At 43.2% G+C, this 18,276-nt stretch overlaps 1 protein-coding gene across 1 annotated transcript in view; it reads left to right on the top strand.

Annotated features, from left to right (window-relative positions):
* CCKAR (cholecystokinin A receptor) overlaps positions 1–18,030 on the top strand; it is a 65,899-nt gene extending 47,869 nt beyond the window's left edge. Inside the window, exons 3-5 of the mRNA XM_069977494.1 lie at positions 2,754–3,015; positions 12,188–12,306; positions 16,373–18,030. Of these exons, the coding sequence (XP_069833595.1) occupies positions 2,754–3,015; positions 12,188–12,306; positions 16,373–16,917 (926 nt within the window). The 3' untranslated portion in view covers positions 16,918–18,030. The remainder of the gene's footprint in view (positions 1–2,753; positions 3,016–12,187; positions 12,307–16,372) is intronic.
* Positions 18,031–18,276: the final 246 nt, after the last annotated feature.

The raw sequence follows: 18,276 nt of genomic DNA, 5'->3' as shown, positions 1-18,276 counted from the left end.
GAACCCAGCCTGCAGGGGTAGTTCACCAAAAAAAAAAATTCTTTCAAATCAACTGCTGCCATGAAGTGCCAGAGATTTGTAATTTACTTCTGTTAAAAAATCTCAAGCCTTCCAGTACTTATCAGCTGCTGTATGCCCAACAGGACGTTGTATTATTTCCAGTCTGGACAGCAGGAGAGGTTTTCTATGGGGATTTGCTCCTGTTTTGGACAGTTCCTGACATGGACAGAGGAGGCAGCAGAGAGCACTGTGTCAGACAGGAAAGAAAACACCACTTCCTGCTGGACACACAGCAGCTGATAAGTACTGGAAGACTTGAGATTTTTTTAATAGAAGTGAATTACAAATCTCTGGCACTTTATGGCACCAGTTGATTTGAAAGAAAATTTTTTGGGGTGGACTACCCCTTTAAAGCAAATGCACCATCCCATACATGCTTTAGGTTTACTATATGAATAGACAGGTGCTGGCACGGGAATGGCAGTTTTTGAACCATGGTCCAGTCCCCGCACTCGGCAACGGTCTATTCCAGGGCACCGGCCGGGCATGAAGCGATGGGCAGAGGGCAGACCCGCTACCAGTGTGACGAAACCCTTCTCCTCTGTGACGCGGCTCCATTAATTGTAGTTCAATCCCAGGAATAGACCGGCGCCGAGCGCAGGAATCGGGCCAGTGTAGATTGGAAGTTTTGATCACTTTTTATAATTTTTTTTAAATATATAATGTAACAAAAAATCTGAAATTCTGGCACCTTTTTCCCCTTTTTTCGCTTACGCTGTTTGCTGTATGGGATAACTATTGTTATATTTTAATAGATCGGACAATTACACACGCCAAGGTATACAACATGTTTATTTATTTATTTTTTTGTTTTATTTATATTATAGGATAGGGGGAAGATTTAAATTTTTATTTGGGAGGGGCTTTGGGGTATTTTTAAAAACATTTTTACTTTTTCTTTTTTTTTTTTACAACTTTTTAAGTCCCTTTAAGTGACTTTTACATGCAATCAATAGATTGCATACACTGTTCAGTGTTATGCCATGGGCATAGCATTGATCAGTGTTATCGGCGCTCTGCACATAGAGTCTGCCTATGGCAGACTCTATGAGCTCAGCGGAACGCCGTTCGGAAAGCGATCGGGACCCCCCCAGTCACACTGTGGGGGTCCTGATCGGTAAGTGACAGGAACTGCTCCTGTCACTTACACTTAATTCCCCAATTCACATTGGGGAATTGACGCGTATGAAGCTTAATTGCAGCACCACAGAATTATATCAGAGTGAGAGTAAGAACAGTATAAACAGATTACATGAAAGGGGATATCCACAGTGGATGACAAACAGGGCCCAGTGTAAAACTGACAACAGAGAAAGAGTAAGTTTGATTCAAAGGAATGGTGGTAGAAAAAACGTGAGTCAACGGTGTCCCAAACCCACTTTTATAAAGAAGTATAGCACTCGTTTTGCAGATATAAAAGAATCATTGATTGTCATATGTATCTTGAGAAATGATCCCACCTTAGATCATATTCTGTCACAAGGTTATAACATAGTTCCCAGAAGAGCTACCGTAATACCATAGGTGATTTTGTTTCACCATTTGTTCCGAAGAAGCCATCTACTAGCAGTGACTCGTGGTTGTCATGCCGAGGTTTTCACAGGTGTGGGGGGAATAATTGCAGTGTATGCCCCCTTGTGATGCCAAAACCCACTTTCAGTGACAATGCTGGTACCAAACTGTATGATATTTGTACCTATCTGAACTGTAACAGTATGTGTGTTTTATATGTGATTTACTGCACCCACTGCAATCTGCAATATATTGGCTGTACACTAAGAAAACTCTGTGTTCATATATTGGAACATCTTTATGACATGAGAGAAACCTTTCAGGTGCCTGACGCCATTTTGTAGAAAAACATGGTTGGTCTGTGGACAGCTTCAGATTTTATGCCAATGAAAAAGTTAAGGTACCTTTCAGAGTTGGCAACAAGAAGCGTCTGCTCGAGCAGAGGGAAGCATTTTGGATGTTTCAGTTAGACACAGCGGCCCCTAGAGGCATGAACATCCAATGTGAATTGTTGTTGCATTATTAACTTTATTACATTTTTGTCTGTATCTTTCCCTCTGTGTACCATTGTATTATACGATGTGTGTGCATAGATGTATACTTTGTTGTTAATGATTTCTACTTAAATTTGGAAATTGTTGGAATGTAACGCTCCAGTCTGCGTCATTACGTCTCTGGAGGGGCATATGCAACTTTTTACCCTGGATCACTTCTAATCTCACTTGCCATGACTAAGGGTGCTTCACCAGAAACACGTTGGCGTAGACAGAGACCTTGTGCTGTGACCCACACATTGGATTTTATGGGCTTCAATAAATATTACTGGACTTCTCATCAAGCGCTGATTCTTTCCTTGTTTGTCAAGTATTCTTTTTTTTTTACAAAAATGTCCGTTGTTACCAATTATAAGAATGGCCATGGTGGTAAAAAAAGAGCATACTGTGTTGAATCCTATAGGAAAGCACACAATGTATTGCACAACGGCAGTTGTTCCCCTGTTCCACTGTTTTGCAATAAAGCTCCATTTACTTCAATGGAACTGAGAAAGCAGCCATGTTTTTCTAAGCCTGGATAAGCTCTTTAATAATAGGGTTATACGATGCCAATGTAAGATAATCTCCTATTGTTTAAGCCGTTATTTAATGCAGGAGATAACAGTATATTCTTGTTTCTTTTTATAGGTATCTCTGTAAGTGTGTCAACATTTAATCTGGTCGCCATATCTCTGGAGAGGTATAGTGCAATATGTAAGCCCCTACAGTCAAGAGTTTGGCAGACAAAGTCACATGCTCTGAAGGTGATTGCGGTTACATGGTTCCTTTCATTTACAATGATGTCACCATACCCAATTTATAGCACATTGGTGCCATTTCCAAAGCATGAAAATACAACCGGACATATGTGTCGCCTCGAGTGGCCCAATGACCTCACCCAACAATCATGGTAAGAACCATTTCTTTCTTTTCTTATTAAAGGGGTACTCCGGGCCGGGGGGTATTTTGGAGGATCACCGGGGAGGGGGTGAAAATTGAAGCCAGAGGTCACTTACCTCCCCCGTTCCAGTGCCGGTGCCCGGATCATGCCGCCCGGTACTCCCGTCTGGGGGCCACCGGGTACTCCCGTCTCGCTGACGCTTTCTGGTCAGAGCTGCCGCATGAGACATGACATCTCAAGGCAGCTCTGCCAATCTCCGGCCATAGTGGAGTCCCGCCTCGGTCGCTGAAGGGCAAAGCTGCCTTGAGACGTCACATCTCATGCGGCAGCTCTGACCAGCAAGCGGCCGCGAGATGGGAGTAGCGGGCAGCGCGATCCGGGTACTGGCACTGGAACGGGGGAGGTAAGTGACCTCCGGCTTCAATTTCCAACCCCTCCCCGGCGATCCTCCAAAATATCCCCCGGCCCGGAGTACCCCTTTAATTGTGAATATTATAGTACAACAGGGACTGTCTACAAAAGATTATTTCTTTTCTAAAGTGGGCTATACACAGAGCATACACACAACACTCTCCCATAGGGAGTATTTCTTTCAGACAACAGCGCATCTGACAAGATGGTCAACCCTATAATTGTGTACAGAAAATAGAATATGCCTAACCACTTCCATACCATTTACCTCTCATTTTGTAGACCCGCACTGCCGACCTGCATCTGATCCACCTGCCCTGATCCCCTGCCTTTGACCATGCTGCTGCCTCATCCCTGGTACTGTTATGGTTTTCTTATTGACAACCCAGAGCGATATGGTGTCCACCAGCAGCAGAGGACTAGCTTCTACATCCTGGAGCCGAATAAATGGTGAAGACCTAGAGGGTCCTCATATGGCTTAATCAGTGCAGGCTGATTGCTGTGGCTTTTTCACTCATCATCAGCCGCATATCCCCTATTTACAAATGGTGATGCGCTGCCAAAAAGTAACCTCCGATCAGCGGATGAGATAGTATTTTCTTATTCGTTGGTTTTTCACGACCAGGAATCTCCATGTAGCCTCAGCCTAAGAATAAGAGAGCTTCTCAATTACAGTTGTGCCTTGGATTACGAGCATAAATCATTCCGGGACTGTGTTTGTAATCCAAATCCACTCTTAAACCAAAGCAGATTTTCCCATAAGAAATCACTGAAATGCCAACAATTGGTTCCACACCCCAAAAATATTTTTTTAATCTGAATAACAGGTAAAACTAATGAAACAAACATTTAGAAACAGTTGAATATGTGATAAGTTACTGTACAGTATAGCAATCAGCATGTGGAGTATAAGGTATAGTAAGAGCATAAACCTGATAACACAGTATCAGTTTGTAGATACAGGATGGAACTGCAGATCCCCATAATGCAGTAGTGTAGTACAACAGGCTAGTATAGAGAAGCAGGGCTGCTGTCAGAGGTCTGTGTGGTCACATGGGGAGGGACATGTGTTCAGCATGGACCAATCAGGAAGAGAGAATCATAGAGCCGTGAAGGAGGACCGTGACAGAAACTTTTCTATACAGAAGTGTGAATGGCTGAGTGTAAGTACAGGCACATAATAGCAGGAATGGTGAGGATGGGAAACATAAGGACTGACAGAGACTGTAGGGAGCATGAAGGAATGAGCAGGGCAGATGTGGGCACATACATGCAGCACTCTCTGTCTGGGGAAAGAGGGGTTACAGCTATGGAGAGATGCAAGCTAATGCAAGCCCCAGCCTGAAGTGGATCTTCTATTACTTGGAAGGTGAGGGAGACTTCCTGGGTCAGAGTACAGGGCTGTAGAGCCCACTATGCAGACCATGCCCCTCCCCCACTCCCCCTACCACCCAGTACAGGGAGCTCTTACACCAAAGCAATGCTCTTAAACCAAGCACAGTTTTTTAAAACTGTGAGCTCTTCTTGCAAATTGCTCCTAAACCAAGTTACTCATAAACTAAGGAAGCAAGCTGATGAGCAGATTTCCAAGATAACAAATCGTTTTGCTTTGTTATTACTGTATATTTGCTCGTCTCTAGTTATAATGTCCAAGTGCAATAATGCAATGATGTCATAGCACAGGAATAATGCAAACAGTAACGCTGCACTGATACCTTCTGTGTTTATATAGTGATGGGTTGTCAGGGGGAGCTGACAAGAGGGAAATTATCCCATCTATATAGAGAAAAGTTGGATACAAATTGAATTACCTTGCATTCAATGAACAACTTGTAAGTGGGAAGTAGGGGAATCATCCTGAATTTTTTTTGTGTGTTTTTAATGACTTTATTTCTTCACATAAAAAGTACATAATTCTTAATCACACATCTGGGGGCACAATTCACATAGTAGTTGCATAACATGTAATATGGGAGCTACTAATGTGGTTGCTTCAAATATTTTTTTAATTGAGGAATGAGTTAAAATTCACTTTACAAGGTTCAGAAAGAAGTTACAATCCACTTCTGGTGGCACTGTAGTTTGGCTAATGGTCACTTTAGAGGGTGGGGTGCTTGAACATTCTGGAAACTAACACAACCCTTCATGTATGTGATGAGTATACTGCTTAGCGTTACAGGACAAAAAATTAAACAAGTGAAATCTCTCTCTCTCATTCAAGCACCTGTTAAAGTGGTAGTGCGACGCTAAACAATTATTCACTAAATAACACACATTACAAAGTTATACAACTTTGTAATGTATGTTATGTTAGTGAATCGCCCCCTTCCCCATGTTTCCCCGACCCACACCAGACCCAGAAGTGTAGTGCTCTATACATACCTGCTTCTTGCCGCCCCCCATATGCCATCTTGTGCCACTGATGTAATCTTCGGACGGACGGCCGAACCACTCCGACCGTCCCTAGTGCCGGCCGCCCTCTGCCGCGTCATCAGCTGCTCAGCCGCAATTGGCTGAGCCCAGTTATGCTCAGCCAATCGCAGCTGAGTAGCTGATGACGCGGCAGAGGGCGGCCGGCACTAGGGACGGTCGGAGCGGTTCGTCCGTCCGTCTGAAGATGACATCATTGGCACAAGATGGCACAAGATGCAACTAACTGTTGTTTCCCAAAACTTTTGACATGTCAGAGAGACATGTCAAAAGTTTTGATTGGTCTGGGCCTGAGTGTTCAGACCCATACCGAATGGGAGATAAAGCTAAGCGTGGTCCTCTCCCGTCTCTGTGTCACATAATCAGTTGGACTTAGGGTGTGTTCACACTACGGAATTCTTATAGATAACATTCCGCTGACTCCGCTGCCCATGCCCTCCCACTTGGCTCTACATCCGTGCCATAGACTCCATTCTATGCTCGGGCACATTCCGCCATCCGCCCAAAGAACTGACATGTCTATTTTTTGGGAGGACAACAGAATCTGCCTGAGCATAAATTATAGTCTATACTACGGGTGGAGACTCAAGCTGGGGCTGTGAGAATTCCTCAGTGTGAATGCACCCTTATAATGGAGCTCTATGAAGCCAGACTGATCAGTCCAACTGATCACGTCACACAGAGCCTGGAGAGGACCATGCTTAGCGCAGTCTTCTCCCGACTCTATCTCCCAATTATTATATATGTCTCTATGACATATCAAAAGTTTAGGGAAATGACAGTGACACTTTAATTCCATGTGGATATTTCTCTCGGCCTATAGCCCTCTTTCTTCCTCCTCATACCCCACTCTGCAAAATGTAATTCTTCTTTTCTAAGATCCTGTTTGCTCCCAAGGGTTTCCAGCTCCCTTGTATTTAGGCCATTCTCTCTCAGCACCCCAGTCCTCTCAAAAGAGCCCCATTTCCATTATTCCTACCCTAAAAACAAAACGGTTTAGTCTGACACACTACATAAATAAACCCACTAGACACAACTTCAGGCCTTCAGGTAAACAGACTTTCACTACAGCTTCCCTCAAGCCAACTCTTATCTCAATGCCCTGACTAGACTGAGCTATAAGGTTCCCCTGGGCTTTACCTCAGTATTTCTCAACCCTCCAAGCTGAGATTTTCTCCATAGGCAGAATGGACTCCGCCAGACCTCCACAACCAGTACTCTCTAAAGGCCCCTTTACACAGGTTCATTATTGGCTAAAAGAGACAATATCAACCCGTTTACTAGGACTAGCTTATGAAGGAGCCTGTTCTTCTGTTGATTCTGACACGCTTAAAAATCATCAGCGGCCGGCTGCACATCTCACTCCAGCTGATTATAGCAATTTGACAGATTATCTGCCAAAGATTTGAAGCCAAAGCCAGGAATGGATTTGAAAAGAGGAGAAATTTCAGTCTTTCCTTTTTGCCCTGATTTCTGTTTATAGTCTGTTTCTGGCTTTGGCTTCAAATCTTTGGCAGATAATCTGTCAGTTAATCTTTCTGTGTAAACGGACCCATAGACTTCATAATAGAGTAATGGATTTCATAAACGAGTAACGAGACTGGCTTTCATTCACATTGTTGTGTAAAACGGCCCTAAGAGTGGTATTAGGGTATGTCCACACTACGGAAATAACGTGGAGAACTCCCCGTGGATTCCACCACTCATCCCCAAGAGCTCCCGTATCACTGTACACCCGTCCCATAGACTCAATTCTTTGGTCAGGCAGATTCCGCTGTCCGCCTGAAGAATGTACCTGTTCATTCATTGGGCGGATGGCAGAATCTGCCTGACCATAGAATGGAGTCTATGGGACAGACGGTGAGTGAAGCGGGAGCATGCAGAGAAAAGTGGTGGAATCAGCAGCAAGTTATCCGCGTGATTTCCTTAGTGTAGACATACCCTTACATAGGAAAAACTGTGCCCAGTGGAAGTGTTAACCAAGCAGATTGGTGCTAGCTAAAAGAGCCTGTAACATGGCTTGGTTATCGTATGGACAGGGCAGAATAAACACTTGCTGGGTCATTCACATTTGAGGACTTCTTTAAAGGGGTACTCCTGTGAAAATCTTTTTCTTTCAAATCAAATGGTTTCAGAAATATATATACATTTGTAATTTACTTCTATTTAAAAATCTCAAATATTCCCATACTTATCAGCTGCTGCACGTCCTGCAGGAAGTGGTGTTTTCTTTTCAGCCTGACACAGTGCTCTCTGCTGCCAACTCTGTCCGAGACAGGAACTGTCCAGAGCAGGAGAGGTTTTCTTAGGCCACATTCACACTTTCTTTGTTGTTCAGGGAGCACGGACGTGGAATGCATGTAACGGACTTCTCCCCCGCCCGGGCAGCATCTGTGATAAGATGCTGGGAGCAGGGGAACTGTATTCATATGCGCCGCAAGGCTGATTTATTACAGTGCGGCGCATATTAATACAATTTCACAACTCCCAGCATCTTATCACAGATTCTACCCGGGCGGGGGCGAAGTCCATTACATGCATTTCACGACTGTATCTCGTGCAGTACATGGAACATGTGAATGCGGCCTAAGGGGATTTGCTACTACTCTGGACAGTTCCTCTCTCAGACAGAGGTGGCAGCAGAGAGCTGTGTCAGACTGAAAAGAAAACACCACTTCCTGTAGGACATACAGCAGCTAATAAGTACTGGAAGACTGAAGATTTTTAAATTGAAATAAATTACAAATATATAAAACTTTGTGAAACCAGTTGATTTGAAAGAAAACGGTTTCCGCCTGAGTACCCCTTTAAGCCTGTTTTTAACATGTGATCAGAAGATCAGTGAGCATTTGCCCATTGCTCGACTGATCGCTTGGCCTATTAAAATCCTATAATGGCCTCCACCTCATCTCCTCTTCTATGGTAGACAATCTGCTCTGGATTTTAGTACACTGATGCCTCTCCAGATAAACAAGCTCTCTCTGTCCTACTGTTAAAAGAGCTACAGGTTCTCCAGTTGCCTTTTCCACTTCTTCTTTCACTGTCATTTCATTCTCATTCGCATTTGAGCCAGGGTCACATGACCACACCTAATGCCTCTTCTGACAATTTAGTTGATACATCCTACGGCTGTTCAGTTTTCCTTTGGGTTTTCCTTGGTTGAATGTTTACACAGGAAGCACAAAAATGTTGTTTGGATAGAGACGTTCCTAAGCTCTGTCACTTGGGAGAAAAGCTGACAGAAATAGATACTAGCTGTCCCAAAGTTATATGGCAAACACATAATTAAAGCAACACAACTTGGTCAGCAGTCATTTCGAGTTGGTACTGGTCTAATTGAATTCAGATTCATAAGATGTGACCACTGCAGTATGTAAATGATTGGTAATGCCGCATGGGGCCCCATAGAAGAAAACTGTATGGGGGCCCCCCAACATACTCACCTGGCCCAGCGCAGTGGTGCTGTCCCCCTTCGGCGGCTCTGAGACATTGTGCCCTGGGGTGGGGATGAGGGGCAGTGGGATGCTTGGAGTCCTTACTGGTGGCTCTGAGACACCTGTGGGCTGCTGGGTGATGGGGTGCAGGTCGCTTTAAGACAGTGTGTGTGTTGTGTGTATGTGTTGTTTAGGGGCCGCTCTGAGTGGGGGATACAAGATGCTGGGAAAGCTCAGTGACCTTCATTATACTGACTACTATACAAGATGCTAGGAAGGCTGGGTGACCGCCATTATACTCACTACTATACAAGATGCTAGGAATGCTGGGTGACCGCCATTATACTAACTACTATACAAGATGCAGGGAGAGCTGGGTGGCCTCCATTATAGTGACTACTATACAAGATGCTAGGAAAGCTGGGTGACTGCCATTATACTGACTATTATACAAGATGCTAGGAAAGCTGAGTGACCTCCTCCTTGGATAGCTCTTGGTCAGGGGGCAGGGGCTGGGGGAGGCTGGCAGCCACTCTGCCAGAGTTCCTGCGGGCGGGTCTCAGACAGTGAGTTGGGGGGGGGGGGGGACGATTGTAAAAGTTGCAGTAGCATGGAGACAGGCCACGCTTTGCCGGGGGGCCCGGGCCACATAGCAGCTGCGTGACCTGCCTCCATGGTAGCTACGCCACTGGTAATCATGTAGGGCCTTTTTTTCCCTTTAATTATTGCTATATATACACACAGTATTATGTTATATTATATACAATATTACAGCTAAAAGTACGGTAGTGTTGCGACTTATTATTCAAATCATACATATCTTTCAGAGCGTCAGCTTGTTAAAACTTTCTATTAAAAACCTGACAGATAAAGTTATTAGATGAAATGATGACACATTGCGTTGCCACCAACCTGGTAAACCACTTGGCCAGCTAGATACCTGGAGGTAAATCAATTGCTGGTAATTCTCGCCTACCTACCCTATGTTGTCACATCAGCCTACAATCCTCCAACTCTTCCATTTCTTTAGTGGCAGATGAGGGCTATCTGTAAGATGATACCATTCTATATTCATCTTCTACAGCTCTCAGCGTACAGGACTGTGTGTTTAGCCACCATTGTTGGGCATGGCTGCTGTAATCAGAGGGGTGATATGTAAGCTTATACAATAACATATCTGTCTGCTCTATAAACATACAAATCATGGGTCAAAAATACATCAGCTTTTAATCTTTTTATTATTTACATAGTCATTTATTAATATTAATAGATGAACACTTTACTATGTAGTTACTATATTTATATGTAAATAATGAAAATATATATATATATATATTTTTTTTTTGTTGTACATTATGAACTATTGCCGTGCCAAGCAGAGCAGTGTATGTATGACGAACCGTGTGAATGCAGCCTTATACAGTATATACACCTTTAGATGATTTAGGGTGGAGAAGCTCAGAAAATCCTAGTGTTTTCCTGCAGTCTGGCCTGCGGTCAGTGGCATTTCAACCATATGATGCTTACTGAAAAATAAATCCAATGTTTGGTAATGATGTTCTTCATTTTAATGTTCCTAAATATAATGTCACAGCCCCACAATTCTCATCCGTCATGGCCATCTCACTGGCAGCTGTAGGCAACAGCAGAAGGATAATATATGTGCAATATTAGAAAGAAGGTCACAAGGTCATTACACACAATGCAGCAGTGTAGCACTAATGCTATATCCTAAAAATGTAGCACTCAAACAAAATTGCTTCCTTTCAGTACAGCAAGAGTAAACATGGTTCCATCATAATCACATGCATAGCTGTCTGCCTCTACTTGTATTACGCTGGCAGGTCCCCACACTTTAGTGCAATACATATTGTTCTCCCGTACTGCAGAGCCTCTCACATTCACTCCTTAGTTCCATCATCTGCTGTTTCACAGACAAACAGCTAATCTTCCTATAACTACAAATGCTGCAACTGAGCATGTGCGACCTAAGCTAAAGCTGAACTATAGGTCGTGACCATAGGCAATAAGCTATATAATTTGGGGCCAGTAAGTGGTAAGAGATTATGTGGCAAACTACTGACAATATTTAATTAATATACATTGAGAATGTTTACTTTGTATCTTATGCGTTTAAATAGAGTTAAAGTCAGAGGCATATCAAAAGTTTTGATCGGTCCAGATCTGGGTGCTCAACCTGCACCAATAGCTAGAATAAACCTGGGAGAAGCACTTGTCTTTTCCCAGTTCATTCTAGCTATTGGTGCAAGTTTAACACTTGAGTGCTTCTTTCCTCAGCTCTTTGTTCTTCCCCTCTCACTGCAGGAAATGAATTTTATGCAAAGTCTCAGTAAGAAAGGAAGAATAACGAGCCGGAAAGAGAAGCCCCAGACCCCAGGAGATCAAAATTTTTAACCAAAAAATAAAGTCCAACAGCACCAAAGTCCTTTTAGTGATGTAGAATAATGGATGCAAAGCAAAACACCAACCCCAAAAGAAAGTTTCTTAACATAGACAGATAGGTGTCCAAGTACTAATCGCAGTGAACCCTCCAGCACTCATGAGAGCAAAAACCTACAGTGGAAGAAACCTCTAGGGAACCATGGCTGAAGGATAATCCTTCCTTGGGCCTACTTAGAGGGTTAATTGCAACCTGTAACTTATCAAATGAAAATAAAATACATATTACCATTTTATATCTTGTACTATCTACAAACAACTACGATTGAGAGATGAGCAAACCTCAAGCATTCTCGAGTTCATCTGATCCCAAGTTCGCGGTATTTTATTACAGATTTTTTGTGATTGAGTATACATGACGTGCGCAATGTCCATCAGGACTATTCAATGATAATGTTATAGCTGCTTAGATACAATGTGACTGTTTCTTATTCTTATGATTTTAGGTACATCTTTCTTCTGTTAATTCTCTTCCTTGTCCCGGGGATTGTTATGACGATTGCGTACGCCTTAATTTCCATGGAATTATACAGAGGGATCAGATTTGATGCAAATCAGAAGAAAGGTAATGCTGTCTGCATAATAATGTTGTCTTCTGTGTGTAGATATAGGATAATACAGCCTTCAAGCTTGAGATTTGTAATCAGTCTATAGTAGAAGCACATGACCTTTTCCTATGCTGGATTACAGAATCACTGGGTATTTGGTAAATTCTAATAGGATTTTAATGGAAATAATACTGGATACGGTTTCTTCTCTACATCAGTTATTTTTATATTAATCACTTTCTTTTTTCACTAATCTGAAATGTTTTTCTCCATATTTATTACTTATCTTTGGTTTTACAGTATCTATACATTTACTTAAACTTTTTACCAGGTGATGAGGAGATTCACATATGATATGCACTGCTTATCTGTAGAGATGAATGAACCTCAAGCACGCACAGGTTCATCTGAGCGTGCAGCATTTGATTACTGGTGGTTGCATCAATGTATCCATATTTTCCAAGACTCCCTAGGGCTGCATCCAACTTCTGCAGCCTCCCGTAATCAAATGCAGCACACTCTGAATTGTAGCTGAATTATAATACCACACGCAACCTGAGGACAGGATTCCTAGATAACTCATTTAAAGTGACTGTACCACCAGGCCCAGGCTGAAGCTCTGGAGGCGGGCCTACCCACCCTTAGTGGGAGGAAACCCTAGCCCCTATATAATAGGGTTCCATTGATTCTAATGGAGTCACGTCATGGAGGGGCTGGAGTTTCTTTCCACTAAGGGTGAGTCGGCCCGCCTCAAGTGCTTCAGCCTGGGCCTGGTGGTACAGTCACTTTAACATTGTCTCTGTATTCGACACGGAGCTGGTTTCACACATGCATAATATGGACACAAGCCCCAACCCAGTCATGGGACTAATGATCAGAGCGGATGGTTTGCAGATGGCTTTGGGTCATTAGACCTATGGTCAGAGTAGGTCTTATGGTTGTAATATGGGTGGAAAAATAAGTGCCCTCATTATGCTCTTATGGAATCTGCCCAACTCCGTATGCACAGAATATGACGGCAAATACACATGAGTAAATAAGGCCTTCATAGTGAGCTGAGTGTCCCAGGCATCACAATGTGGTAATGTGAAGATCAAACAAGAGAAACTGATGCAATGCACCTGTATGTGAGTGTAATTCCTGAATCCGCTGTGCTAAAAGGCAAACAGAAAGGTTAGGGAGCCATTCCGTGGTTTATAGTCACCATGTTTTGCAATATTGCAGTGTTAGGTTCCATCATTCCTTAGTATACAAATGGCCCATTTTCCTGTATGTGCTGTATATGCAGGCATTGCAGTACAGTAATGTTACCTACATTTAACAATATATATATAATATACAAAAAAGGAAAAGTCCAGCACCAAAATGGCAAATCCCATAAAACTTAGTCTTTATTGTAATTCTTCACATCAGGTACAGTGAATAAAAAAGTTTACACGTTTCAGCGCTTCTCGCGCCTTGTTGTGAACAAGGCGCGAGAAGCGCTGAAACGTGTAAACTTTTTTATTCACTGTACCTGATGTGAAGAATTACAATAAAGACTAAGTTTTATGGGATTTGCCATTTTGGTGCTGGACTTTTCCTTTTTTGTATGCTATGACTCTGGCTCCGGGTCTTACCGTGCACCAAGGGCAATGCCACGGCAGGTGAGCTGGCCTACAACAGACTGTTTGCATATATATATATATATATATATATATATATATTGTTAAATGTAGGTAACAATACTGTACTGCAATGCCTGTATATATATATATATATATAACAACAAGTCAAGCGAGGCGGCACTCCAGTTTAACCCCTTAACGACATCGGGCGTAAATTTACGCCCTGATGCCGGTAAGGGAGTTCAGAGCGGGGCCGCGCGGCGACCCCGCTCTGAACCGCGGCGGTCCCGGGTGCCGCGTGTAGCCCGGGACCGTAGGTATTAGCGGGCACGGTCCGATCGCCGTGCCCGCTAATACAGTAATCAGATGCAGCAGTCAAACATGACAGCTGCATCCGATTACCGGACGCAGCGTCATCCCTGGTGTCTAATGGGGAGATCGCTCCTCCAGGATGTTATCCCGGAGGAGCGATCTCCATAAATGAAGCCGGCCGGGGACCGCTCCAAGATGGCGCCGTCCCCGGCTCGGCACTCGTTTACTTCCGGCTGCAGCAGCCGGGAGTAAACGAGTGCCTATCTCATGGATCTCTGCAGCACAAGGAGGAAAAACCGAAAACGCAAAAATCGATATTGGCTCTGTCCTTAAGGGGTTAAAGTGAAGAAAAAATGGCTTTATTCACCCATCAATGTGCGACGTTTCGATCTCTCATTGAGATCTTTTTCAAGCATCAATGAGAGATCGAAACGTCGCACATTGATGGGTGAATAAAGCCATTTTTTCTTCACTTTAAACTGGAGTGCCGCCTCGCTTGACTTGTTGTGGATTTGGAAGTCTGGGTCTGGCTACCTGAGTTCGTGCACCCACCTGAGCCTTTGAGCCTACACAGTGCCGTCTTGCAAACCTTTATTTTTTATTATATATATATATATATATATATTCCACACCTTAATGTTTGGATAAGGAGTGCCTGAGGGTTCTGCTGACGGCATGATTAGCAAGTACCAGTGAGTGCAGCCAGGGTGAGGTGCACCAGTGGCTGGTAGACAGAGGCAAGGAGATGTGGCAATACCTTTGTGGACCTTTGCCAAGGAGATTGGCTGTGAGACAAATTAGTAGGTTGATGCCATACACTGAGCTACTTGGAGAGCAAGGTCTGAATGTAGCCACTGAGAAATGAGACATTGGACATGTAAAGCTGCTAAGAGCCTATTGAAGCCACTACTGGGTCAGGGTGGGCACACTAGTCCTGAGTGTGAAAGACCAGTGGATAGTGAGAGACTGGCTTCCCAGAGTGGCTTATCCATCCAAGTCTGACAGTGGTCTGGTGGGACTAAGAGGTATAGAGTGTAGTCAAATTTGCATTTGGAGAGTAGTAATAATTAGAGATGATCGAACTTAGGGATTTTACAGGTTCGATCGAACTCGAACGTTCTCGAACCTGCAGCATTTGATTCCCGATGCCTTCCCGGTCCGTGGGGAAGGAGGAGACAGCCCGAATACTGCCTAGAATTCCGGGATACAGCCTATTACCTAGGTACTCGGGCTGTCTCCTCCTTCCCCACGGATCGGGAAGGCATCGGGAATAAAATGCTGCAGGTTCGAGAATGTTCGAGGTTTGATCATCCCTAGTAATAATTTTACCATGTTATCCCATCTCCTGTGTAGGAGGACAATGTTTGAGAGTAGTGAGCCTCCACCTATGTAATAGAGCGGAAGTATAGAGTGGGGTTTATTTTGTAGCCTCTAAGTATTATAACACTGTTATTACTGCTGTTACGGTAGAAGTCAAAAAGAACAGTTCTTATGAAGAAACAGTGCCCCTTTCTGACAAGGAATAGGAGAGGGACTGTGTGAGTTTTGACTTCTTGCATTATTTGTACCACAGAATATTTTCCCTCCTGCACCAGCCAACTCAGCGTCTTTCTAGCATTGAGTAGACAAAACCCTTTCTAACATGGACCCTTTTCCCCATCTGTGGCACAGAAATGGCAACTACTTGTTCCGAGCATCTACTCCTCTTTCAGTAAATAATACTTTCTGACACAGCATCTGATCTAACAGGTGACCTGACCCCCACTGGGTACAAAACTGAAATACAAGTAGTTATAATTTTATAAACAGTGAAATTAGTGAGTAATATGTTACAATTTTATTCATTATGGCCACTTAGTTATCAGACGTGATAAAAAATGAAATAATGTTCTTTGCTAACAATTCCATCATGTTTAGATGTCAAATTTCCAAAACAAATGAACCCACTGAATCCCATTAGAGTTTTTTGTAGGTCATTTTGTTCCTTACTAAACATCAGGCTCATTAATGCCGCTCAGTTTGTGCCGCAGACGTTGTTAGGTAACTCAACAAGCAGATGCCCGGATGTCTGTGCTTCTGGATATTACACATTATTTACTTGTTCTATGTATTAATATTATTCATTATTGTCTTGTTTCCTCCTTTTTTGGCCTCCTCTGTACAGAACGTACAAGCAGTATAAGCAGTAACCAATTCGAAAATGGAGATGGCTGCTATCTCCAGAAGACAAAGAAGAAGAATAAAGTCGAAATGCGTCAGATGTCCTTGGTCCGCGGTAATGCTAAGATCGAAAGGGTGCGCAGCAACAGCTCAGCCGCCAACTTGATGGCCAAAAAAAGAGTCATCCGCATGCTGATTGTCATCGTCATCCTGTTCTTCATCTGTTGGACTCCTATTTTTAGTGTCAATGCCTGGAGAGCCTTTGATGCCAACACTGCAGGAGTCCTCTTGTCTGGAGCACCTATCTCTTTTATCCACCTGCTGTCCTACATCTCCGCTTGTGTCAATCCCATTATATATTGCTTCATGAACAAGCGATTTCGGCTTGGGTTCTTGGCCACCTTCAACTGTTGTCCAGGAAGAGATGTGCAAAGCAGAGGAATGGTGCCAGGAGTAGGAGAAGAAGATGGCAGGACCACTGGGGCTTCTTTATCCAGGTATACCTACACCAACATAAGCATCTCTGCTACTGCCACTGCCCCAACATGAGCACCAGAAGAAGTACTGCGAGGCATGTATAAAGACTGGATAGGGCGATTGTTGGAAGGAACTTCATACCGCACTGTGGATTATAAACAGACTATATTAATAAGAATGTTATGAAGGCAGCATGGATGACTCTCGCTTGATCAATCATGTGATGCTCTCTGGTTGTTGCATTGTTAGTCTTTAGACACAGGTCTGAATTCAGTTCAATCACTCACCAGGACTGTCTGCATAATTTCATTGATTCCAGCCTAGGTGCCATGGACAAGGCCTTGTGTAGGGCCGAGATACATTACTTCTAAAGACTGCTGGTTCCGTAAGCATCCCCAAACGCTTGGATAGAATAGGAACATGGATTCGGGTCCCATCAGCTACAGCCAAGCATGTTCTTGTAAAATAACTTTGTCTGTCATTTGTTTCTAATGTTCTGTACTAAAAGCTTTGTTAAGGCTGAAGTTTTAGCTGTGCACCATACTTACCTTTTTGGATAAACCATATCGTAAAATCTGGTAGGTAATTTTTCATTCATGTTAAAAAATAAAACACAAATTATGCTGTTTATCCAGGCACAGCACCATACATATAGGTGTGGCTGTGTCTTGTACTGCAGTTTAGCCCAGTCAAGTGAACAGCTGCAGTACCAGTAACGACCACACCTGTATTTATGGAGCCATGCCTGGACCCCAGAACTTCATACAGTGGGTTATATTAATGATCTACAATCAATAAAGGTTTTCAGACAACCCATTGGCAGTCAGTTAAGCTTTCTGGACAATCCCTTTAACTGGATGACAAAATTCCAGAGGGAAACTTATGCACTTGCTGTCGTATGAAGGTGGAGCACTTGTAACGATGGGTGGTGTTTTGTGTGTCTCAGTGGGGTTCAATTGAATCCCTATTTTTTTCTCTGGAGTATGAACTTTATACATATTGCCAAGTTGTTTCCAAACCCCATAAGACAACAGGATTCTCCTCTTTTGTGATATGGAATAGACTGTTTGTATGTACAAAAAGAAATGATTTTTCATTCAGAAGACTGGGAGATACCCGCAACTGAAATACTTTTTGTATGTATTGGTACAATTGCTCATTTGAAAAAATACATATGTACATATTAAAGGTGATCTATCATAAGCTACTCTGAAGTTATGTCACACATATGTGTATGCCTTAGTGGTGTTTGTGTTTAGTGCATGTAAAAAAAATCTTGCAATATCCACTGCAGCTTCCAGTTTTGTAGAGATCTCTTCTAAGCAGACCTTATTTTCTAATACCTGTATTATAAAGCAGGAGGTGGATAACACAGGCTCCACCACTGACAATAAGTAATGGGGACCACCAAAGGTTTGCAACAACAGGTCT

The sequence above is a fragment of the Dendropsophus ebraccatus genome, chromosome 7 (genome assembly GCF_027789765.1).
Source record: "Dendropsophus ebraccatus isolate aDenEbr1 chromosome 7, aDenEbr1.pat, whole genome shotgun sequence".
In the NCBI taxonomy this organism is placed as follows: Eukaryota; Metazoa; Chordata; class Amphibia; order Anura; family Hylidae; genus Dendropsophus; species Dendropsophus ebraccatus.
Note: the sequence above shows the minus strand (reverse complement) of the source record. Positions and strands in the feature narration are given on the sequence as shown.